The following is a 24,530-nucleotide window of genomic DNA, read 5'->3' on the forward strand; positions in this document are numbered from 1 at the left end:
CACACCTACCTTATGGTCTCAGTGGTGCCTGCCACGCTTTACAGAAGCATCCACACCAGACAAAGCAAAAATGCTCAGGAAACCAGGCTATTGGAGCCTTGACAGTGTAATACACAAGGAAGAGGTGATGGAAATGATGATGTGTATCTTGAAAAGGGTAGAATTATTTGGGGAGTATGTGGACAGGTGGTGGGCCTGGGGAACACATATATTAGACATCTTAAAATATTTTAAGCAGCTCATGGCCAGGACATTATTTTAAAAGGCCTCTTAGAGCAGATCTGGAACCAAGGGGTAAAAACTTCAGAGCTGCTCCCAGGAAGGGTGTGTTTCCCTTAATTTTCATTCTTATCGAGTAGACTCAGTACCTAATCATTTGGCAGGGGTACTGTACATTGTCAATAAATTTAATTTTGGACTAGACGACCTTTAAAATATCTCTTGAACCCAAGATTCTATGAGCTTGTGACTTGATGACTCAGAACTATATTTAAGAACTAAGATGTTTTCAATCCCTTTGAGCTTGGTTTCAGATGCTAGGACACCCCCAGGCCTTTCCCCCAGAGCTGTCACAGGGTCTTTGGGGTCAGTGAGAAACCCAGGACCTTTCACACAGCAATTGGGTCCTTTCCACATTGGCCCTCAAGAGATGTGTGTCCTTCAGCTTTCTGCAAACTAGGAGAGGGAAGAAAGTAGGCCGTTCCAAGATATTTGGTACTTTGGCAGAAAAAAAATAAATGAAAGTTTGCTAAAAAGTGAAAATGTTAAGTTATTTTCTTTTACCTTGCCAGAGTTTGTGTGGATCCAAGACTTTCTACTGAGTTACCAACTCAGCTGCAATATAACTATTTCAACTTTCTGGGAATATTATTTCTGAGTTGCAGTGATAATAATGATCTGAATATGTCAATGTTTCAGTCACCTAGAACATACTATCTTTGCTTCACAGCTGCACACTGCTCATGATAATGTTCTTCATTGCACGGGACACTGTAGGAGATTAAAAGAACTGTTTTAATTCCTGAAAGAAATGTTCAAACACCAGTTCCCTATTCCACAGCGATTCTTTTTTTCCCCCTCAGAAAATATGCAAAAAGTAATACATGACTCATTTATTAAAAGTTCCATGTTTTCATTGCAAATTCCTAGTGAGGCTTTGGAATGGATGCTTCCCTTCTATGGTTCCCATATTCTCTGAGTCACCAAGAGTTTTAGATGTTGGCAGGAGAGCCTGTTCCTACGTCCTTATAGAGTTACAACGTGGCCAGGAAGGAACAGGATGCCAGGAGTTGAACTAGGAGTGAGGGTGGCTACCATCCTTAGATCCAGGCATCCGTGGCCCCAGCCCTGGGCCCCCGGGGCTTGCCAAGCTTCCCAAATATGATGTGCAAATAGTGTTCTCAGCTGTATTGTTAAAATGTAGCCGGTGATTCTGTAGGTCTGGGGGTGGGGCTGAGGACTTTCATTTGTAGCAAGCCCCCAGGTGCTGCTGCTGCTGCTGCTGCTGCAGCTCGTTCACAGGCAATCACACTTAGGAAATGATTGGTTTAGTGACTCCCTCTTCTCCAGACAAACCTCCTCCCCTACAGGATGAGTAGCTCACGTGATCCAGGGAATCTGCCAATGAGCGTTTGCAGCTCCTAAACCACGCTGTGGGTACCCAGGACTCCAGAATTCCCTTCCCCGACCACTCTCTGGCCTTTGCACATGTCTCCCCAGTCTGTCCTCCGGATGGCAGATCGCTCCACCAGCGTGTACATGCTTGGGCCCAAGGGTCAGCCTTTTTTTTTTTTCTTTTTTTTTTTTTGCGGTACGCGGGCCTCTCACTGTTGTGGCCTCTCCCGTTGCAGAGCACAGGCTCCGGACACGCAGGCTCAGCGGCCATGGCTCACGGGCCCAGCCGCTCCGCGGCATGTGGGATCTTCCCGGACCGGGGCACGAACCCGTGTCCCCTGCATCGGCAGGCGGACTGTCAACCACTGCGCCACCAGGGAAGCCCAAGGGTCAGACTTTGAAGGAGGCTTAGCTGCCTGGGCTAAGGATGTGCCCCAGGCAGAGCCTCTTCTGGTACAGACGGATTCTGGTGAAGCAGGAGAAAAAGTGTGGGCTCTGTTCAGGAGACCTCTTTTTGCCTTCTTGCCCCAGCAGGTAAATGTTGGGGGTGGTCTTATGTCTGTTCAGGTAGGTAAATGACAGGAGAGATCCCATCCTGTTATATGATCCTTGATTTTAAGACCAGGGCCACCACTTGGATGGTTCTATTTCATGAGGATCCACTGCATCTAAAGGTCTTCTTAGGGCAAAGGGAGAATGTTTCTTCCCTTCCCTAGAACCTTCCACAACACCTCTCCCAGATGACCGCACAATGGAGGGGACAGTGTGGGAGATTTGAGGGCTCACAGCGTTCAGCTGAACCCCAACTTCCTGTATGAATTTGAGCAAATCAGTCACTTTGAGCAAGAGGTCATCTTTTGCCCTCAGTTTCTCGATCTTTATAATGGGAATAAGAATGCTACCCCACTCTCTGCCACCTCTTCCCCATTTCCACCCAACTTACTTCTACTCCTCCTGCAGCCTTCAGCTCAAATGCCATCTTGACTAGATCAGATGCCTGGAGCTAAGCTAGAAGGAACTTTCAACCTTCCTTCCTTTTATCTTTGTGATTTTGTTTTAGGTCTGCCAGCCCAGTGGATTCCGAGAGCAGGGATCCTGTCTCCTTAATTCCCTGCTGTGTCTTCTCTATCTGGCCCAGAGCCTGGTACCTAACAGACGCTAAACCTGTGTTTGCCTAATGAGTAAACAAATGTGTGGTTATTGTCACAATTGGAGATAAAATATATGAAGTGACTGGCACATCGTATGTGCTTCATAAATGACACTGATGATTTTTCAGTGCCATTGACACTAATCACACATTTTATTTTCTCATACTTCATCCGTGGTGGAGAACAGGGTGAACTTGGGACAACTACAGTTTGAACTGTCCAAGTTAAGAAAAAATATGGTGTGATAAACTACTGGCCCAAACAACTAGAAGCATGACACCCTCTTTAAAGGATTAAGAAACGAGAGACCCATAATTTAAAACAAAGGATCAAAAGTCCAAAAAAGTGCTATTTATCAATTTTGCTTCCCCCTCACAACTCATACCCCAAACAGTCAAACAGTTCATCTTTTTGAAAACCATGTGGTGAAACTAATTCCCTACGCAAGTGTTCTTGCTGACATCACCAACCTCCCCCTTCCCCATCCCATCGCAGGGATTATTTTACCTGTCCCTTTAACATCAGCCAGCCCAAATATCCTCTTGTCAAATATTTTTGGGGCCTGCACTTGAAGAAAGAAACGATTTTCTCAAATCTGTGAACAGGACTTTTTTTTTAATGTCAAAATAAACCATCTGCTTGTACAACTGTTTCTAATTACTTCCCTGCCTAGACTCTCCACTTGAGGGGTTTCGTACCAGCACCCCGCCCAGAGCAGTGCTGCTGCCCAAATCCTAGCAGGCAGCTCATCCACACCCTTGCAGCTCCGGTGAGAGCCCCGGACCTGCACGCCTGGGTGTCTGTGGGTCCTTCTGCCCGGCCATCTGCTGGTGGCACCTCTCCCCACCGGAGCCTCCCCGACCCCCGGCCCCGTGTGCGCCACCTTGCAGCAGCTCTGCTGGCCTCCGCAGCCGGGAAACTCAGCATGCGTCCCGCAGGCTTCAGGAACTTCTTGCTGCTGGCGTCCTCCCTTCTCTTCGCGGGGCTGTCAGCTGTTCCTCAAAGCTTCTCGCCATCTCTGAGGTAAGTCTGGTTTGTTTTCCTTTCAGACAGACCTGCCCTGCTTTGCGTGGCAGGACTCAAGCTTCAGGATGGCTGCCCTAAGCCAAGAGCAGTCAGGAAGTTGGACACGAGATAAACTGTTTTCAACCTGATCCTATTTCTTTCCTTACATCTACACTGTGTATTGCTTTATCCTTGTCCTTTTGCTTTTCCTTCGGAAAAATACAATCATTAAATGAATATATAGTTTCCTCCTATTCCAATACATATCAGGAGGATTATCTGCCATCCTATGTGTACCTGGGTGTTCTCACCGCCTATAGGGCAGAGTTATTCCATGGGGTCTGTATTACATTCTGCACTACATTTTAAGAGAGAATTTGGGGCACATCACAATAACCAAACTTTTACATTTTAAAAGTATAGTTCATAAGCATCACTTATTGCAACTTGAAAATGCATTAGGCACTAAGCTATCATAACATGTAAAGCTCTTTCTATATATTCATCTCTTATTTTTCATAAAATAACTGCCCCTGGCCACCAGCTAGCAATGGGACTTTTTAAAGAGAACTGAAAAGTCAGCCAAGGGTCTTAGTTTGGATTAATTTGTATTTAAATATGCATGTAAGATTCAGTGGCAAAACGCCAAGAAGCAGGGCCGGATCACCTAGTCCACCTGGAAGACGGTCCTGTTCTCAGGTGGGCAGGTCACCACTTGGACATTTTGGGTCGTGGTCATTTCTTAAGGGATGGCCCATGGGTGGTATCAGTTTGGTCCCCAGAGAAACGTGGGGTCCCAGGCTTCCTATCCATGGGGTTGCACGTCTCCGTTTGGGATCTGGGATCTGAATGGACCCTGGGAGGCAAGGTGGACCCCGAGCAGAAGGGGCAGTGTCTGGGCTTGACCGTGGCCCCGCTGTGGTTTGTCGCCCCTGCAGAAGCGGCCCGGGCGCCGCGTGCCGGCTCTCCCGGGCCGAGTCGGAGCGCCGGTGCCGGGCGCCCGGACAGCCCCCAGGGGGCGCTCTGTGCCACGGCCGCGGCCGGTGCGACTGCGGGGTCTGCATCTGTCACGTGAGCGAGCCCGGCGTGTACTTCGGGCCCCTGTGCGAGTGCCATGAGTGGATGTGCGAGACCTACGACGGGAGCACCTGTGCAGGTAAGGGGGCGGCGCTGTCCCCTCCGCGTGGCCCGCCGCGCCCGCCGGGGCGGGGCGCACGCACTCCCGGGGCGAGAGGGGTGGGGACGGCCCCTCCTACAGCCCTGGAAGTTATCGCTGCCGGGGAGGCCGTCCTTTTGCTCCCCAATTCTGGAATCATGTCTCTTAACGCTTGCCTCCGCCCTGGGGTCCAAACTTCAGTGGAAATAATACGTGTAAGATTCATTCGCTTAATTATAAATCTCACTTAGCTTCTACTTCTAGTTCCGTATTACGGACCAAATCTCCCAACTGCCTCGTAAATGGAATGATTTCGCTGGGCTCTCCTACCCTAATCACGACTATTAATCATAATATATGCAGACTGTAAGCCTGTATTTATTTTATTTTACTTTAATTGAAGTGTAGTTGATTTACAATCTTGTGTTAGTTTCTGGCCTGTATTTTATTTTTACCAAGGAAACACAGGGGGATATTATTTCCCTAAATTCCAGTGGAGCAGATTGTGTCTTTGAACGTGGACTTGCCCTCTCATACTTAGCATATAGTTCACAAAGAGGTGCACATATCAGAAAACTGTATCCGAAAAACAAGCAGGGCCCTATTTTCTTGGAAGCGATGGCTTTTGTATTGTTTTAGCTGCTCCAATTTTTCGGCTGTGGTGCAACTTGGTATTTTGTAAGGGCGGAGTGAAAATACATTCATTTCCCTTGCACATTTTTAAGGAGTGATTTGGATTCTGATACTGGAAAGGGTCAAGCTATTTCTTCACAGAGAATACCCCTAACCTCTAACCAGTGTCACATAACCGAGCTCTTTACTTAGGGCCAAAGAACCTCAATCAGGTCATTGTGAATGATCCAGACACTGTCAGTAAAAGGACTACACAGTGCCTTCCCACCAGGGTTTGGCAAATACATAGGAAAAAAAAAATCTACTTATTTCACCCACAGTGTAGCTGAGAACGAGAGTCCAACACTAACAGAGAGATCACGCATCAGTTTATAGCAAAATGTTTTTTTTTCCCTTGGCATCTGGGCCCAGAAGTGCCGGGGGGATACTTAATATGCAGGCTGTTTGGCCATGAAAAAAATATAGTCGTATGAGTAACTTGGAGGGGCACAGGTGCTTCTGAGTGTTTGTTTAGCCTTGAAGGCTGCGGCTCAATCCTTCAAACATATTGAATGCCACAACTTATTTTAGCTTTGTCACTCCCACAAGCTGCAGTGTTATTAAGGGCAGCCCTTTGGAATGAAAGCTAAGTATTGTCTAATATTTCATTCCAAATTCAACTGCTACCTGGCTTCTCCGGCTTTGATTGCCTCTGGCAAGGCCTCTTCAATATCATGAGTCTGAACACATTTTTCGGGCCTTTTGTATCACCATTTCATTGGAAAAGTAAGAAACAAGATGCAGTTTTTCAGCCAGTGAGCTAGTTTTGGTTGCCAGATAAAACTCCCCTTTTGAGGAAGCTGATCGGTTCCCTTTCTGTGAAACGAATGCTATGGTATGTGTACTTTTGTTTACCTCCCATGGGAAATGATTCATTGTTTCCTCCTACCATCTTTGTCACTACATTCCTTCCTCCTTGGTACAAAATGTGGCACTGAGTCATGCGTGGTTTTATTTGCTAGTGTGTGCATTCCTGTAGAAGGTGAAATGTGTCTATTTAAGGCTGAATGAAATAACTGTGTTGGTTTCCGTACTCTTCTGACTGTTTCTCATTGACACCTACTCTCCAGGCCTGGTGCAGAATCTGCCTCTGCGGCTACATTTGCAAGGGAAGTGAGGACAGCCTTACACACAGCCTATCTGGCGGTCCTGCCAGCTTGCCTGCCTGTTCTGTGCTTCAAGTTTAGCTACTCAATTCCGTCTTCAAGAAATAATTCCTATATTATAGCCAGCAAGATAGAAATGTAGCAGATTGTCTTTTATGTTTTTATGTGCACCTGGGCCTTTACCTCTATGATAAGCCCCTATAGGTGATTTCCAGAAATAGAGTAGCTTCCAGAGACTTCCCCCACCTCCATGAAGAGAATAAAATCAGGCTCTGGGAGTGACTTGTAGAGTGGTTAAGACTATGGGCTCTGGGGGAGATTTTCCAGGATTCAAATCCCACACTTAACAGCTGTATGAACTTGGGCAGTTACATAAACTTCCTGAGCCTTGATTTCTTCATCTGTAAAATGGGAATAATAAAGTACCTACCTTATGGGATTGTTGTGAGGTTTAACATATGCAAAAGACTTAGAAAAGTGTGTTGCACGAAGTGCTCAATACATAATAATATGCTTATATATGTCTATATAACACATTATTTTGTGATGCACAAAAGGTGAGCTGGGATGGATAGATGGATGGATAGAAAGATAGAGAGATTGATAGATACATAACCTGGCTTTGTATTTGTTGGTCATTTGATGCAGTGAAAGCAATTTTGTTTTGTTAATGTAGTCTGTGCCTGTTATTGATCCAAAGCTCAAAAGGTCAAGCAAGGATAACTATTTTGGCCCAGCCTCAGAGCAGCTGTAGGAGATGCACCATGCCCTTTTAAAGTTAAGTCCATTGGGATCCTTACACTGTGAATCATAAGAGACATACTTATTTTAGTTGCACTGGTTGAGCGTGATGACGTTTACACTATCACAAGTGGTCTGTTTCTCCGAGTCTCCACTGGCTCCTGGCACATGAATCTTCCTTGGACTTCTGTAGCATAAAGTTCTGGCCCAGCAATTATTCCTGTGGGTGTGATTATCTAATGAGGAGTACACTCATTTTGGTTCTCATTTCTTTGAGAATAGTCCAATGTTTGGTTGCATAAAAACAAACTTTCAGTTAGTACTTCAAGGCATCCTGGATAACCCTCTGAATACCTGTGATTACACTTAAATAAAATATAGGTTTCTTAAACATCTTTTTAAATCACTTTTGAAATATATCACTTAAGAGAGTTTCATGGGCTTCCCTGGTGGCGCAGTGGTTGAGAGTCCGCCTGCCGATGCAGGGCACACGGGTTCGTGCCCCGGTCCGGGAGAATCCCACATGCCGCGGAGTGGCTGGGCCCGTGAGCCATGGCCACTGAGCCTGCGCGTCCGGAGCCTGTGCTCCGCAACGGGAGAGGCCACAACAGTGAGAGGCCCGCGTACCGCAAAAAAAAAAAAAAAAAAAAAAAAAGTTCAGTTTTAGGAACTTGGAAGAGCTAATTGAATCCAATTTAGCAAATACTATGAAGTGCTGTATGTTTGCTAGACTCTCTGTTTGCTGTTAAAGGTGCTATAAAAGATGAGAAATATATTACAGCTTCCCACTGAGTGGGAAGGTTCAGAGAAATACCAAATGCCTATAAAGCAATGCAGACTATGAGTTTCTACAAATTTCTATGAGGGTTCCATTAAGGTAGGGATTAAATATTGTGGTTAAAAGTTCTCTAGAAAAAGGTAGCATTGGACATAAATCTTTAGGTATAAGGAAGTTTTTTGTTTTGGTACATGGGCCTCTCACTGTTGTGGCCTCTCCTGTTGCGGAGCACAGGCTCCGGACGCGCAAGCTCAGCGGCCATGGCTCACGGGCCCAGCCACTCCGTGGCATGTGGGATCTTCCCGGACCGGGGCACGAACCCGTGTCCCCTGCATCGGCAGGCGGACTCTCAACCACTGCACCACCAGGGAAGCCCTATAAGGAGGTTTTTAATCCAAGAGGTACACTTTTGGAATTCTGAGTGAAGAAAAATTCAAGGAATGGTTTAGAGGCAGAAATGCACGTGGGTGTGTTTGGAGAAGAGTGAGGGGCTCTGGGTTTGGCTTCGCTGGATCTTAGGGCTGTGGGCAAAGTGATAGAAGATATATTGAGAGTTAGAGGTGGACATGTGGTAGAGAGCTTTGAACCTGAATGTGAAGCTTGTGCTCAGTTAAGTAGCGTATAGGAGCCGTGAAGCAGTTTGAACATGGGAGCGATAGATGATTAATGCTTTGATGCATGAAAAGTAATATGGTGTCTGGGGGCGTAGCAGGTTGGGGTAGACACTTGATGGGGAGGAACTCAGGTTGGATGCTATTTAACTTATAGTCCTGGGAGAGAGAATAAGAATAGAACTATGAGGCATTTTGAAGACTTTTGGAAGGTAGAATCAGCATGCTTTAGTACCCAAGGATGAGTAAGATGGTGCCAGTGAGTGGGCCTGTGGCAGAAGTGAGAAGAACCAGATAACTCCTAATCAATGGTGCAAAGTCCCTATTAAATTAAAAACACTTATTTTTATCTGGAATTGCTGTAAAATGAAGAATTATTCCTAGAAGAATGAGTCTGGACTTTATGGCCCTTCTGGGGTGGGATAGGAATCTTGTCGGAATTGTTAACTTGGGTTAACTTGTTTCTGTCAGTCACCCTGAGAGTCATTTGATTTTTCTGAAACTTCGTTTCTTTTTCTGGAACGTCTTTATAGAGGTAAAGAACCTTACCTTCTGCATGGTATTATTCAGAAGAATTTTTAATATTTATGTATAAATATATTTAATATAATTTATACATTTATTCAGATTATAAAGATCCTTGTAAGCATTGATTTATATATGTAAACACACATGGTATGAAAATAATTAAGATACATAGAAATGCACCTACTATGCAAATATCAGTAACTTTTTTCTTGCAGATATTTCTGACTTCTACATGGTTAAATAAATAGTATAAGAATTGTATATAATTACTCATGAGAACTGGACTTCCTGGCTCTTTATAGCCTTTCCTAGCAGCGTTTGACCTGCTTTTTCATCACAGTTACATTTTTCTTAGATTGTTGAATAATTGTCTCCAAGACTATTTTGTGGAATCACCCTTTGGTTTTTCCTTTCTTTGTCAGCGTCCATTTTCCACCTTCTCTTCCTTCCTTCATACCTTGTCCTGTCCTACTTGCCCGTTCCTTTACCTCTGCCTGGGCCCCCTGGTATTTACCACCTTTTACTTCTTTTTCTTCTTTTTTTTTTTTGCGGTACGCGGGCCTCTCACTGTTGTGGCCTCTCCCGTTGCGGAGCACAGGCTCCGGACACACAGGCTCAGCGGCCACGGCTCACGGGCCCAGCCGCGGCGGCATGTGGGATCTTCCCAGACCGGGGCACGAACCCGCGTTCCCTGCATCGGCAGGCGGACTGTCAACCACTGCGCCACCAGGGAAGCCCCCCCTTTACTTCTTTTCAGTATCCTCTCTGCCCCTTCACTGAGCACCAAGCACCTAAGAGCATTCACTGCTCTTTAGCGCCCCCTCCAGTAAACGAGTGTGTTGAACAGACAGACTCCAGTTTCTTTGTTGCCTCTTTTGCTTGTGTTTTCATCCTGGTCTTCACATGTCTTGAGGTTTTGGAGAACACATTCAAGGAGCCTGCACCGCCAGCTTCCCCATGTCATCCAAGCTTCTTTTCTGAGCTTTGGCCTCTTAGGTTCATCCAATTTGGATAAATGCATCTTGTCTTACCCCAAGGGACACATAAAAATTAAAGGTTTTCATTCTCAAAGAAAGTGCCAGACCTGCACATGACTTTCTCTCAACTGTCTGGCTTTATTTGGACCGCACCCTGCAGCTCTACTGTAGACACTGAAATACCTTGTCTTTGGACCAGATCATCTCCACACCTTGATAATCCAGAAGAGCGTATTTATCACATCATAGTGTTGAGATCAAATAGTGTCAATGTGACAAGTTCAGCAGTCATCTTTTAAGTAAAATTTCACCAGAAAGAGAAGGGAACATGGGAACAAATTTATTTGTGATACAGATTTTAAATTTGTAGAGCATAAACTGCCACAGTAGGGTTCTCACAGACGTTCAGCATCTTTTGAGACATGATGCTAAAGCTGCCATCCCATGCTTCTTGGGATCAGAACCGCGCCCCCCCCCCAACCCCGCCAAAAGCTGCCCAGCTCCCTGGGCCTCAGACACAGATTGTTAAGTCTGATCTGGTGCCTTGTGATGCTCAGGGCCTGGAGGTGGAGGACCAGTGCCATAGGAGCAGAGATCCGTGATTTGGTCCTTGGACGAATTCCCTGTCTGAGGAGTTACAAAGTGAGACCAAACATTTTCCTAAGTTCCATATCCTGCCTGCCATTGTGTTAGTTTTCTGTGACTGCTATAACATTGCCACTCATCTTTTGACTTCAACAACACAAATGTATTTTCTTATACTTTTGTAGGTCAGTAGTCTGACGTGGGTCTCCCAGGGCTTAAGGTGTTGGCAAGCTCTATTCCTTTCTGGAGACTCTTGGAGAGAACACATTTCGGTTATTCGACATTGAGAGAATTTAGTTTCATGGGGTTGTAGGACCAAGGTCCCTGTTTCCTTGCTGGCTGTCAACTCAGAGTGTCCCTTATCTCCCAAAAGCCTCTCTTGGGGCCTTGCATACCCATCTGCATCTCAGAACGAACAGCAGGTGTCAGATCCTTCTCATGATGCCTCCCTCTAAGCGTCTTGCACTGGCACATCCCTCTTTCACCATAGCCTAGAAAAGTGCTTCACTTTTTTTTTTTTAACATCTTTCTTGGAGCATAATTGCTTTACAATGGTATGTTAGTTTCAGCTGTATAACAAATGACTCAGCTATATGTATACATATATCCCCATATCCACTTCCTCCCTATCCCACCCCTCTAGGTGGTCACAAAGCACCGAGCTGATCTCCCTGCACTATGCGGCTGCTTCCCACTAGCTATCTATTTTACATTTGGTAGTGTATATATGTCCATGCCACTCTCTCACTTCATCCCAGTTTACCATTCCCCCTCCCCATGTCCTCATGTCCATTCTCTATGTCTGAGTCTTTATTCCTGTCCTGCCCCTAGGTTCTTCAGAACCCTTTTTTTTTTTTTTTTTTTAGATTCCATATATATGTGTTAGCATATGGTATTTGTTTTTTTCTTTCTGACTTACTTCACTCTGTATGACAGACTCTAGGTCCATCCACCTCACTAAAAATAACTCAATTTTATTTCTTTTTATGGCTGAGTAATATTCCATTGTATATATGTGCCACATCTTCTTTATCCATTCATCTCTCAATGTACACTTAGGTTGCTTCCATGTCCTGGCTATTGTAAATAGAGCTACAATGAACATTGTGGTACATGACTCTTTTTGAATTATGGTTTTCTCAGGGTATATGCTCAGTAGTGGGATTGCTGGGTCATATGGTAGTTCTATTTTTGTTTTTTAAGGAACCTCCATACTGTTCTCCATAGTGGCTGTATCAATTTACATTCCCACCAACAGTGGAAGAGGGTTCCCTTTTCTCCACACCCTCTCCAGCATTGATTGTAGATTTTTTGATGATGGCCATTCTGACCAGTGTGAGGGGATATCTCATTGTAGTTTTGATTTGTATTTCTCTAATGATTAGTGATGTTGAGCAGCTTTTCATGTGCTTCTTGGCCATCTGTATGTCTTCTTTGGAGAAATGTCTATTTAGGTCTTCTGCCCAGTTTTGGATTGGGTTCTTTGTTTTTTTGATATTGAGCTGCATGAGCTGCTTGCATATTTTGGAAGTTAATCCTTTGTCAGTTGCTTCATTTGCAAATATTTTCTCCTATTCTGTGGGTTGTCTTTTTGTCTTGTTTATGGTTTCCCTTGCTGTGTAAAAGCTTTGAAGTTTCATTAGGTCCCATTTGTTTATTTTTGTTTTTATTTCCATTTCTCTAGGAGGTGGGTCAAAAAGGATCTTGCTGTGATTTATGTCACAGAGTGTTCTGCCTATGTTTTCCTCTAAGAGTTTGATAGTGTCTGGCTTTACATTTAGTTCTTTAATCCATTTTGAGTTTATTTTTGTGTATGGTGTTAGGGAGTGTTCTAATTTCATTCTTTTACATATAGCTGTCCAGTTTTCCCAGCACCACTTATTGAAGAGACTGTCTTTTCTCCATTGTATATTCTTGCCTCCTCTATCAAAGATAAGGTGACCATATGAGTGTGGGTTTATCTCTGGGCTTTCTATCCTGTTCCATTGATCTATGTTTCTGTTTTTGTGCCAGTACCATACTGTCTTGATTACTGTAGCTTTGTAGTATAGTCTGAAGTCCGGGAGCCTGATTCCTTCCAGCTCCATTTTTCTTTCTCAAGATTGCTTTGGCTATTCGGGGTCTTTTGTGTTTGTATACAAATTGTGAAATTTTTTGTTCTAGTTCTATGAAAAATGCCATTGGTAGTTTGATAGGGATTACATTGAATCTGTAGATTTCTTTGAGTAGTATAGTCTTTTTCACAATGTTGATTCTTCCCATCCAAGAACATGGTATATCTCTCCATCTGTTTGTATCATCTTTAATTTCTTTTATCAGTGTCTTATAGTTTTCTGCATACAGGTCTTTTGTCTCCTTACGTAGGTTTATTCCTAGGTATTTTATTCTTTTTGTTGTAATGGTAAATGGGAGTGTTTCCTTAATTTTTCTTTCAGATTTTTCATCATCAGTGTATAGGAATGCAAGAGATTTCTGTGCATTAATTTTGTATCCTGCTACTTTAGCAGATTCATTGATTAGCTTTAGTACTTTTCTGGTAGCATCTTTAGGATTCTCTATGTATACTATCATGTCATCTGCAAACAGTGACAGTTTTACTTCTTCTTTTCCAATTAGGATTCCTTTTATTTTTTTGGTTCGCTGATTGCTGTGGCTAAAATGTCCAAAACTCTGTTGAATAACAGTAGTGAGAGTGGGCAACTTTGTCTTGTTCCTGATCTTAGTGAAAATGCTTTCAGTTTTTCACCATTGAGAACAATGTTGGCTATGGGTTTGTCATATATGGCCTTTATTATGTTGAGGTGTGTTCCCTCTATGCCTACTTTCTGGAGGGCTTTTATCATAAATCGGTGTTGAATTTTGTAGAAAGCTTTTTCTGCATCTATTGAGATGATCATATGATTTTTCTCCTTCAATTTGTTAATATGGTGTATCACATTAATTGATTAGTGCATATTGAAGAATCCTTGCATTACTGGGATAAACCCCACTTGATCATGGTGTATGATCCTTTTAATGTGCTCTTGGATTCTGTTTGCTAGCATTTTGTTGAGGATTTTTGCATCTATGTTCATCAGTGATTTTGGCCTGTAGTTTTCTTTTTTTACAGCATCTTTGTCTGCTTTTGGTATTGGGGTGATGGTGGCCTCATAAAATGAGTTTGGGAGTGTTCCTCCCTCTGCTATATTTTGGAAGAGTTTGCAAAGGATAGGTGTTAGCTCTTCTCTAAATGTTTGATAGAATTGGCCTGTGAAGCCATCTGGTCCTGGGCTTTTGTTTGTTGGAAGATTTTTAATCCCACTCTCAATTTCAGTGCTTGTGATTGGTCTGTTTATATTTTCTATTTCTTCCTGGTTCAGTCTGAAGTTTGTGCTTTTCTAAGCATTTGTCCGTTTCTTCCAGGTTGTCCATTTTATTGGCATACAGTTTCTTGTAGTAATCTCTCATGATCTTTTGTATTTCTGCAGTGTCAGTTGTTTCTTCTCCTTTTTCATTTCTAGTTCTATTGATTTGAGTCTTCTCCCTTTTTATTCTTGATGAGTCTGGCTAGTGGTTTATCAATGTTGTTTATCTTCTCAAAGAAACAGCTTTTAGTTTTATTGATCTTAGCTATTGTTTCCTTCACCTCTTTTTCAGTTATTTCTGATCTGATCTTTATGATTTCTTTCCTTCTGCTAACTTAGGTGTTTTTTTTGTTCTTCTTTCTCTAATTGCTTTAAGTGTAAGGTTAGGTTGTTTATTTGAGATGTTTCTTGTTTCTTGAGGTAGGATTGTATTGCTATAAACTTCCCTCTTAGAACTGCTTTTGCTGCATCCCATAGGTTTTGGGTCATCGTGTTTTCATTGTTATTTGTTTCTAGGTATTTTTTTAATTTCCTATTTGATTTCTTCAGTGCTCTCTTGGTTATTTAGTAGTAGATTGTTTAGCCTCCATGTGTTTGTATTTTTTACAGATTTTTTCCTGTAATTGATATCTAGTCTCATAGTGTTGTGGTTGGAAAAGATACTTGATACGATTTCAATTTTCTTAAATTTACCAAGGCTTGATTCATGACCCAAGGTATAATCTATCCTGGAGAATGTTCCATGAGCACTTGAGAAGAAAGTGTATTCTGTTGTTTTTGGATGAAATGTCCTATAAATATCAATTAAGTCCATCTTGTTTAATGTATCATTTAAAGCTTGTGTTTCCTTATTTATTTTCATTTTGGATGATCTGTCCATTGGTGAAAGTGGGGTGTTAAAGTCCCCTACTATGATTGTGTTACTGTTGATTTCCCATTTCTGGCTGCTAGCATTTGCCTTATGTAGTGAGGTGCCCCTATGTTGGGTGCAGAAATATTTACAATTGTTATATCTTCTTCTTGGATTGATCTCTTGATCATTATGTAGTGTCCTTCTTTGTCTCTTGTAATTATCTTTATTTTAAAGTCTATTTTGTCTGATATGAGAATTGCTACTCCATCTTTCTTTTGATTTCCATTTGCATGGAATATCCTTTTGCATCCCCGCACTTTCAGTCTGTATGTGTCCCTAGGTCTGAAGTAGGTCTCTTGTAGACAGCATATATACAGGTCTTGTTTTTTTATCCATTCAGCCAGTCTATGTTTTGGTTGGAGCATTTGATCCATTTACATTTAAGGTAATTATTGCTATATATTTTCCTATTACCATGTTCTGAATTGTTTTGAGTTTGTCATTGCAGATCTTTTCCTTCTCTTGTGTTTCTTGCCCAGAGAAGTTCCTTTAGCATTTGTTGTAAAGCTGGTTGGGTGGTGCTGAATTCTCTTAGCTTTTGCTTGTCTGTAAAGGTTTTAATTTCTCTGTCAAATCTGAATGAGATCCTTCCTGGGTAGAGTAATCTTGGTTGTAGGTTTTTCCCTTTCATCACTTTAAATATGTCTGCCACACCCTTCTGGCTTGTAGAATTTCTGCTGAAAGATCAGCTGTTAACCTTATGGGGATTCCATTGTATGTTATTTGTTGCTTTTCCCTTGCTGCTGTTAATATTTTTTCTTTGTATTTAATTTTTGATAGTTTAATTAATATGCGCTTTGGTGTCTTTCTCCTTGGATTTATCCTGTATGGGACTCTCTGCTCTTCCTGAACTTGATTGACTATTGCCTTTACCACATTAGGGAAGTTTTCAACTATAATCTCTTCAAATATTTTCTCAGTCCCTTTCTTTTGCTCTTCTTCTTCTGGGACCCCTATAATTCCAATGTTGGTGTGTTTAATGTTGTCCCAGAGGTCTCTGAGACTGTCATCTATTCTTTTCATTCTTTATTCTGCTCTGCAGTAGTTATTTCCACTTTTTATCTTCTAGATCACTTATCTGTTCTTCTGCCTCAGTTATTCTGGTACTGATTCCTTCTAGAGAATTTTTAGTTTCATTTATTGTGTTGTTCATCATTTGTTCATCATTTATTGTGTTGTTCTTTAGTTCTTCTAGGTCCTTGTTAAATATTTCTTGTATTATCTCCATTCTATTTCCAAGATTTTGGATCATCTTTACTATCATTACTCTGAATTCTTTTTCAGGTAGACTGCCTATTTTCTCTTCATTTGTTTTGTCTGGTGGGTTTTTACCTTGCTCCTTCATCTGCTGTGTATTTCTCTGACTTCTCATTTTGCTTAACTTACTGTGTTTGGGTCTCCTTTTTGCAGGCTGCATGTTCGTAGTTCCCGTTGTTTTTGGTGTCTGACCCCAGGAGTAAAGTTGGTTCAGTGGCTTGTGTAGGCTTCCTGGTGGAGGGGGCTGGTACCTGTGTTCTGGTGGATGAGGCTGGATCTTGTCTTTTTGGTGGGCAGGACTGCATCCGGTGGTGTGTTTTGGGGGTGTCTGTGAACTTACTATGATTTTAATCAGCCCATCTGCTAATGGGTGGGGTTGTGTTCCTGTCTTGCTAGTTGTTTGGCATGGGGTGTCCAGCACTGCAGCTTGCTGGTCGTTGAGTGGAGCTGGGTCTTAGCATTGAGACAGAGATCTCTGGGAGAGCTCTCACTGATTGATATTACATGGGGCCAGGAGGTCTCTGGTGGACCAATGTCCTGAACTCAGCTTTCCTACCTCAGAGGCTCAGGCCTGACACCCGGCTGGAGTACCAAGACCCTGTCAGCCACATGGCTCAGAAGAAAAGGGAGAAATAAAAAAGAAAGAAAAGTAAATAAATAAAATAAAATAACGTTATTAAAATAAAAAATTATTAAAATAAAACAATTAAAAAGTAATAAAAAAAGAAAGAAGAGAGCAACCAAATCAATAAACAAATCCACCAATGATAACAAGTGCTTAAAAACTATACGAAAAAAAAGAAAAGGACAGACAGAACCTTGGAGAAATGGTAAAAGCAAACCTATACAGACAGAATCACACGAAGAAGCATACACATACACACTCACAAAAAGAGAAAAAGAAAAAAATATATAAATATGTATATATTTATATATAACAAAAAAAGGAAGAGAGCAACCAATCAATAAACAAATCTACCAATGATAATAAGCTCTAATACTAAACTCAGATAAACAGAAAACCAGAAACAAATTAGATGCAGAAAGCAAACCCCAAGTCTACAGTTGCTCCCAAAGCCCACTGCCTCAATTTTGGGATGATTCATTGTCTATTCAGGTATTCCACAGGTGCAGGGTACATCAAGTTAACTGTGGAGATTTATCTGCTACTCCTGAGGCTTCATGAGAGATTTCCCTTTCTCTTCTTTGTTCACACAGCTCCTGGGGTTCAGCTTTGGGTTTGGCCTCACCGCTGCCTGTAGGTCACCTGAGGGTGTCTGTTCCCTGCCCAGACAGGATGGGGTTAAAGTAAAGTGTTTCCCTTTTAAGGATGCTTGTGATTAGATTGGATCCAACCAGATATCCCGTATAATCTTCCCATCTCAAGATCCATGATCTTAATTGCATTGGCAAAGTCCCTTTGGCCATGTAAGGTAACATACGTACATATTTATAGGAACAAGGATGTGAACATCTTTTGGGCCCTTCTTTTTCCTACCGTAGCCATCCTTCTATAAAGCCCAAGAGGAAGGCCATGATGTGTGTACATGAGGGAGAGAGATTCCAAGGCCATTAATACCTGGCTGTTCTTATGCTCCATCCAGGCTATGCAAGTACTGTCTTTTCCGTCTTTCAGAGCTTATCTACAGGATCTAATGTTCCTAGATCCAGACTTTTCCACACCAGTGATGATAAGGAATACCAGGTTTTTGGTCCAGAACATGAAGCGTGACTTAGAACCTCAGCCACTGCTGAGGTTCAATGCCTGACATTATCACTTGCCAGTTGTGGAGCTACGGGCCAGTTACTCAGATGCTTTTAATGTCTGTTTCCTTACCTGTGAAATGGGGTCAATAATTGTATCAGACGGGGATAATATTCATGCCAAGCACATACGAGTGATGAGCAGGTCACTCGAGTTACTATGTTTACTTCTGTCAGATGCCCCTGTGCTACCCTATTGTGATACTTGGTCCTAAGATATTTACTCCCCAAAAGTGATTTTCCTCCCATGTCATATCTTCTTCTGGGTCTCGATCTATGTTTCACATTTCCTCCTCTGACTGTCAGTGAGCGCTTGGAACTATCTCACCTCAGACAACAGGCCTGCCCTATAGTGTCAAGTCTGGGTGAGCTTTCAGCCCTGGCCAGCTTAAGGAGACCAAGACGCATGGGGTCATGCTCCAACTCAGTGGACTTCTAGGTTTCTGACCCTCATTTCTGTCTTTATCTCAGAAGCTGACTTGTGTGTTCCTGTCCCTGAAAACTTCACCCCAATTTTCACTATCATAATTGACTTGGATGGAAGTTTCCAGAGCCCTCCCCTCAATACTGTGTGATTAGTCTGTGAATCTGGAATTTTCAGTCGTTTTCTTTACTGGAAACCCCAAGATTTCTGCAAATTTGCAAGGCTTACACTCAGTGTGTTTCTGCTTCTGTCTCTTATTTCCACTGAGATGGCTGTATTTCCAGGCTGTTCTTAATCTCCTCCAAAGTCTTGATCTCAAATAGGTTGATCCCAGAACCCACTCATTCTGCTTACAAAAATGGGAAAAGCAATACAATACAAAACAAAATCAAAATAACTCACTTTCACAGAGTTTTTGAGTGCAGCTGACCCTTGAACGATGCAGGGGTTGGATTGCTGACTGCCACACAATCGAAAATCTGAATATAACAGTTGGCCCTCCATAGCTGCCGTTCTGTATCTGCAGGTTCAAGCAACCATGGATCCTGGAGTGCTGTGGTACATGTTTATTGTAAAACATCCACGTTATAAGTGGACCTGTGCAGTTCAAACCTGTGTAGTTGAAGGGTCAGCTGTATTTAATGAACATTACTAAATGTTCTAGAGACATTGCGGTGGGGTTGTTTAATCACAGGAATGTAAACACCTTAAGACTGAATAGTAATCATTCTAGTTCGTAAAACCCCCAGGATTCCAGTTGTGTGCCTCAGTCATCCCTCTCCTCTTCAGACTCCTGTTTCTTTCACTACTCATAATTTTTATTTCATTTCCAAATTCTGCTCATTTGGGGCAAGGAGTTTAGCTATTATTTTTATCATCTTGTTTCTTGCTCATCCACAGTCTTTGAAGTCTTGGCCTCTATCCTGAGAGTTGATGTCCTCAGGTATTAACGTTATATGTACATTTATGTTTTTTCACATCTTGCTTTATAATGTATATGTATTTATAAATAACATAAATAATATAAGTAACAAGGCCTGAGATGGTTCTCTTTGTACATATATATTCTGATTGCCCATACAAGCATATATATGTGTGTATGAATACGTATTTGATACCTTAATTTTGTACGCACATGTCATATACATGTGAATACATAAGTATGTCTTCAAACATGTTTACATATGTATGTGTTTATATCACGTATATGTGACTATATAAACGTGCACAATCACATTCACATGTGTGTGTTTATGAATGTGTGTGCATCTAAATGTTACACACAGAGACACACACACATAACCCATCTTCCTGGGGGACTGCTACCTGTTGGCGGGGGGAGACATTCCATTTTCAAATCTTTGTAATGCTAGTACTCCTGATAGAAAAGGCACCTTGGGATTGTTATCACATGTGTAAACCTGCTACAAATCAGTATCTTATTGGGGAATTCTTTTGGCGACTGCCTCTTCAATACATTTCATGAAGACAGTGAGAAATTATTTGGTTGGCTCCTAATTTGATTGTCTTTTTCACTATTCTGTCAATTAAATGTTATTAGGCTGCTGAAGTCACATTTGAATTACAATTAATAGTTGGTAAAGAAGTTCTCTTTTTCTAACACTAAAACTTCGTTCAAAGACGGGAAAGATTAAAACAGCTTCCCTTCCTATTTTTTATGAATAATAGTACTACTCTTGTCACTAACATGTTTTTATCCTATGTACATTTTATGGAGAGTTTGGAAACTCCTCAAAGCCCCCTGTTACATGCTAAAGCCTCGAGTCTAGGTTTGGATGCAAAAACCATCAGAATTTTTTTCATAGCTGGCGGTCTTAAAAATATAAACCAAATTGTAAATTTTCTATATTCTCAAGGCAATAATATCTTCTTGTATGGCTTTGCATATAACAATAAATTCTACTATTACAGAAATTTTATTCTCTGGTGAGTTCATCTGAATTTTCTAATCATACCTCCACAGGGAGAAAAAAGGAAATAAATAAAATGATGAGATAAACCAGCTTTATATTTCTCTGGATTTAAGATCCTGTAACTTAAGAAGCAGATTGCATTAATGGGAAGACAGCTGGATTAGGAGACAGAAGACACAGGGGGAGGTGTTGTGAGAACCAGAAGGGGGCTAGCTTGTAGGAGGAATTTGTTTTGCCTTTCCACCTTTCTTCCTGCCTAGATTGCACCTGGAGTTCCAGCAGCCCCCCTTTTTAAAATTGAAGTAGAGTTGATTTACAATGTTGTGTTAGTTTTAGGTGTACAGCACGGTGATTTTCAGATATAAATATATATGTGTGTGTGTGTGTGTGTGTGTGTATATATATATATATATATATATATCCTTTTATCCATTCTTTTCCATTATAGGTTATTACAAGTTACTGAATATAGTTCCCTGTGCTATACAGTAGGTCCTTGTTGTTTACTTTATATATGGTAGTCTGTATCTGTTAATCCTATACTCCTGTTTTATCGCTCCCCATCCCCTTCCACTTTGATAACCATAAGTTTGTTTTCTATGTCTGTGGGTCTATTTCTGTCTTATAAATAAATCTGTATTATTTTTAGATTCCATGTATAAGTGATGTATAATATTTGTCTGACTTACTTCACTCAGTATGATAATCTCTAGGTCCATCCATGTTGCTGCGAATGGGATTATTTCATTCCTTTTTATGGCTGAGTAATATTCCATTGTATATATGTACCACATCTTTATCCATTCATCTGTTGATGGACACTTAGGTTGCTTCCACATCTTGGCTTTTGTAACTAGTACTCCAGCAGCCCATTTGAATCAAGGGATGAGTATATGGCCACCTATGAGGATAGCTTGGCCACAAGACAGGAATCTGGATTTTTTTGAGACTGTGGAGCCTGCCACACCTGTACTGGACTGCCTACCTCTGGATTGCTGTTGCGCATGAAAATAATAAACTTTTATCTCTTTAAACCCCTGTCATTTTGGGGTTTTCTGTCATCGGCAGCTAAATATAACTCTGTCTGAAACAATGGTTTTATTTTAAAAGTTCAAGTCTATTAAAGTAGGGCAAATAGAATATGTACAGTGGTTGAGAGCTTGAACTCATGAGACCAGTAGGGCTGGATTTCATACCTGTTTACCTGCTCCATGGATTTCAGCAGTTTTGGTAAACTTTGCAAGACTCAGTTTACTCCTCTCTAAGATGGGCTCTGATTGACACTCTGGGGAAGGTTATTGTAAAGTTTAAGTGAGAAAATACACATGAAGCATCTAATGGAATCACTGATGTTTAATGATCACTCTAAATGGTAGCTATTATTACTGTTGTGATTAAACCTGGCATCTCTAAGGGGATTATTTTAAGGCAAAAAGGAATATGTCTTTGCTTTTAAATGTATTTACTAGTAACTAAGTGACCAGTTATGGACGTATATTCCCTGTACCTGTTTACATGGTCAACATATACTACTTTTTTGCCGAAAAGTATTTATGAGGTTATTATTTCCATGAGAAGACATAATTTTTAAATGTCTGGTTACCAGAATATAAATGACCAGAGAGAATACAAAAATTGTTTATGTATTTAAATATTTAAAAATTTTCAATTGATTTATCTGTATATTAAAATTATTAAAACGTAATACATGTTTGCTACAAAAAGTAAAAAAAAATACGTTTATTGAATAAAAACTTAATACAGCAGCATTGCATCTTAGGCAGAGAACAGGTTCTACATCACCGCAAAGATCAAACATCTGAAGTTTAAATATTACCCTGACAAATCTCCAAGGAAGGCTCCATGTCTGAGTTTATTCCACCATATCTCAGTTAGTATAGCACAGTAAACACTAGTAAATGGGGGTTTACTCCATGGCTAGAAGACATTTTCAGGCTTTGGCTGGATCGTTCTTTTGGGGCCACTCAGCCCAGTAATATGCTGACGCTAGGAAATAGACATCAAGAAACTCAGCCCCCAGAGGTAATGTCACTTTCTTGCTCCATTTCATAACCACTTGGGGCCTCCACTCAGTGGATGGAATGACAGAATTTCTATGCTTTTAAATTATTATTCCACCTACCTTTATTGCCAAATATATACCTTAATTGCCTAGGCACATATAATGGAAATCAAGTAAGTTAAATATATGTGTGCTATGACTTCCCTCTAGACTTACTTTTAATCATAACCTCTGGAGTTAATATTAAATTAGGGTGTATACTTCCATATTTTCCCATGATTATATAAATATGCATGTTAAGAACACACATACACACACTCACACTCTCTCACACACACACACACAGGTTGTTTCCCTTCCTCTTTCTTGCTTTTTCTCTTTAGGAATACATCATGGCCCTCATTCTAGTTTTTATATATATTTATGATTAAGAATTCTCATAGGCATATGATGTTCTATATAGTATGGATGTATTACTTCATTAAACTATTTGCCTATTAGTGAACATTCTGGTTGGTTGCAGTTGTTAATTTTTGTGTTTTTTTTTTTTTTTTTTTTTGCGGTACGCGGGCCTCTCACTGTTGTGGCCTCTCCCATTGTGGAGCACAGTCTCCGGACGCGCAGGCTCAGCGGCCATGGCTCACAGGCCCAGCTGCTCCGCGGCATGTGGGATCTTCCCGGACTGGGGCACGAACCCATGTCCCCTGCATCGGCAGGCAGACTCCCAACCACTGCGCCACCAGGGAAGCCTGCGTGTTTGGTTTTTTGATATAGGAGACTTGAAAGAGCATTCGATTTACAATTGCTTATGCACGCTCACACTCATACACGCACACAGCTCTCTAGCACTCTGGCTGTTGCACAAGCATGTACACATTTCCACTAGAGTGAGTCGGGCTCCAAGACACGCAAGACGGTATCACCAGTCAACAGAAGTGTTAATAAAAGTGTCTTCTTATGTTGAGGATCTTGGCAAAAGCAAACTTCAAACCGGGTGGAACTGGGAGATCTGAAGCCTTTGTCCTTTGGGAAATTTAGATTCCGAGCCTGGTCTGGGATTCAAGGTCATGAGTCACATCTGAGAAGGGGGGAGAAGTATAGAACTGCTGGGACAGGGAGGACCAGGGGGACCTGCCAGGGCATTTTCTGAGCCTCACACAGGTAAATTCTCAAGCTATTTTCCATTAACTCTTAACTTGATAAAGATTGAAAGCTGCAAGAAGGTTGCAAATCTCATTTTCTTTGGAAAAGAGTGCTTTGTCTTTTCAAGGATCACATTTCCTGGCAGATAAGAAACTATATTTTGTAATAGAACTCTTTCTTCTCTCTACTCTAAATCATCTTACTTAAGGCTGGGTAGAATGACGGCTTTGTAAAGGGAAAAGAAAAATAAGACCTTGAGAAGAATGCTTGCTGGTTTGACCTCGTGTAACCTCAGTCCTAATCTATGTGGTAGGACAAGTTTCTATGCCAAGGGCGCTATCATCCTAGTTGTACATAGTCACTCGTTCAAACATCAAATTATTCCAAGTCAATAGTTACCCACTCCAGTTTCCTGTTTTATTATTTTATCTGGATATTTCCTAGGAAAAGCCAGGCTAAAAAAATTTTTTTAAAAAAGGTCAATGAGTTTAGTATTGCTTAGAAACTTCTCTTATAGCAAGGCATTAACATAAATTTGTGATTTAATCAATTGGAGACAGTAAGAAGCCAAAATCAGAAAATCAAAGCATGGTAAATGTATTTCCTAACTGGTCATTACTGCTCTTTCAGGGCTGTCATTTTCTGCTGTGCAGAACAGTTAGACAAAACTAGTTATTTTTCTAAACAAAACGACTTGGCCATTTAATTAAACCTTTTCTTCTCCAAAATACAAAAGACAAGTTACAGACTTTTTTTTTTTTTTTTTTTGCTTTCTTGGTCAACACCATTACGTATATATATAAG

General features: G+C 41.4%; 1 protein-coding gene across 2 annotated transcripts in view; it reads left to right on the forward strand.

The window, feature by feature from the left end:
- Nucleotides 1-3,335: 3,335 nt before the first annotated feature.
- Nucleotides 3,336-24,530, forward strand: part of ITGBL1 (integrin subunit beta like 1) — a 206,057-nt gene continuing 184,862 nt past the window's right edge. The window contains exons 1-2 of one of the 2 annotated variants that reach the window (XM_060079597.1): nucleotides 3,336-3,788; nucleotides 4,709-4,926. In XM_060079597.1, coding sequence (XP_059935580.1) covers nucleotides 3,691-3,788; nucleotides 4,709-4,926 — 316 coding nt within the window. In that variant the 5' untranslated portion in view covers nucleotides 3,336-3,690. The remainder of the gene's footprint in view (nucleotides 3,789-4,708; nucleotides 4,927-24,530) is intronic. The other variant, XM_060079598.1, reaches the window with a different exon arrangement.

The sequence above is a fragment of the Mesoplodon densirostris genome, chromosome 17 (assembly GCF_025265405.1).
Source record: "Mesoplodon densirostris isolate mMesDen1 chromosome 17, mMesDen1 primary haplotype, whole genome shotgun sequence".
Taxonomy (NCBI): domain Eukaryota; kingdom Metazoa; phylum Chordata; class Mammalia; order Artiodactyla; family Ziphiidae; genus Mesoplodon; species Mesoplodon densirostris.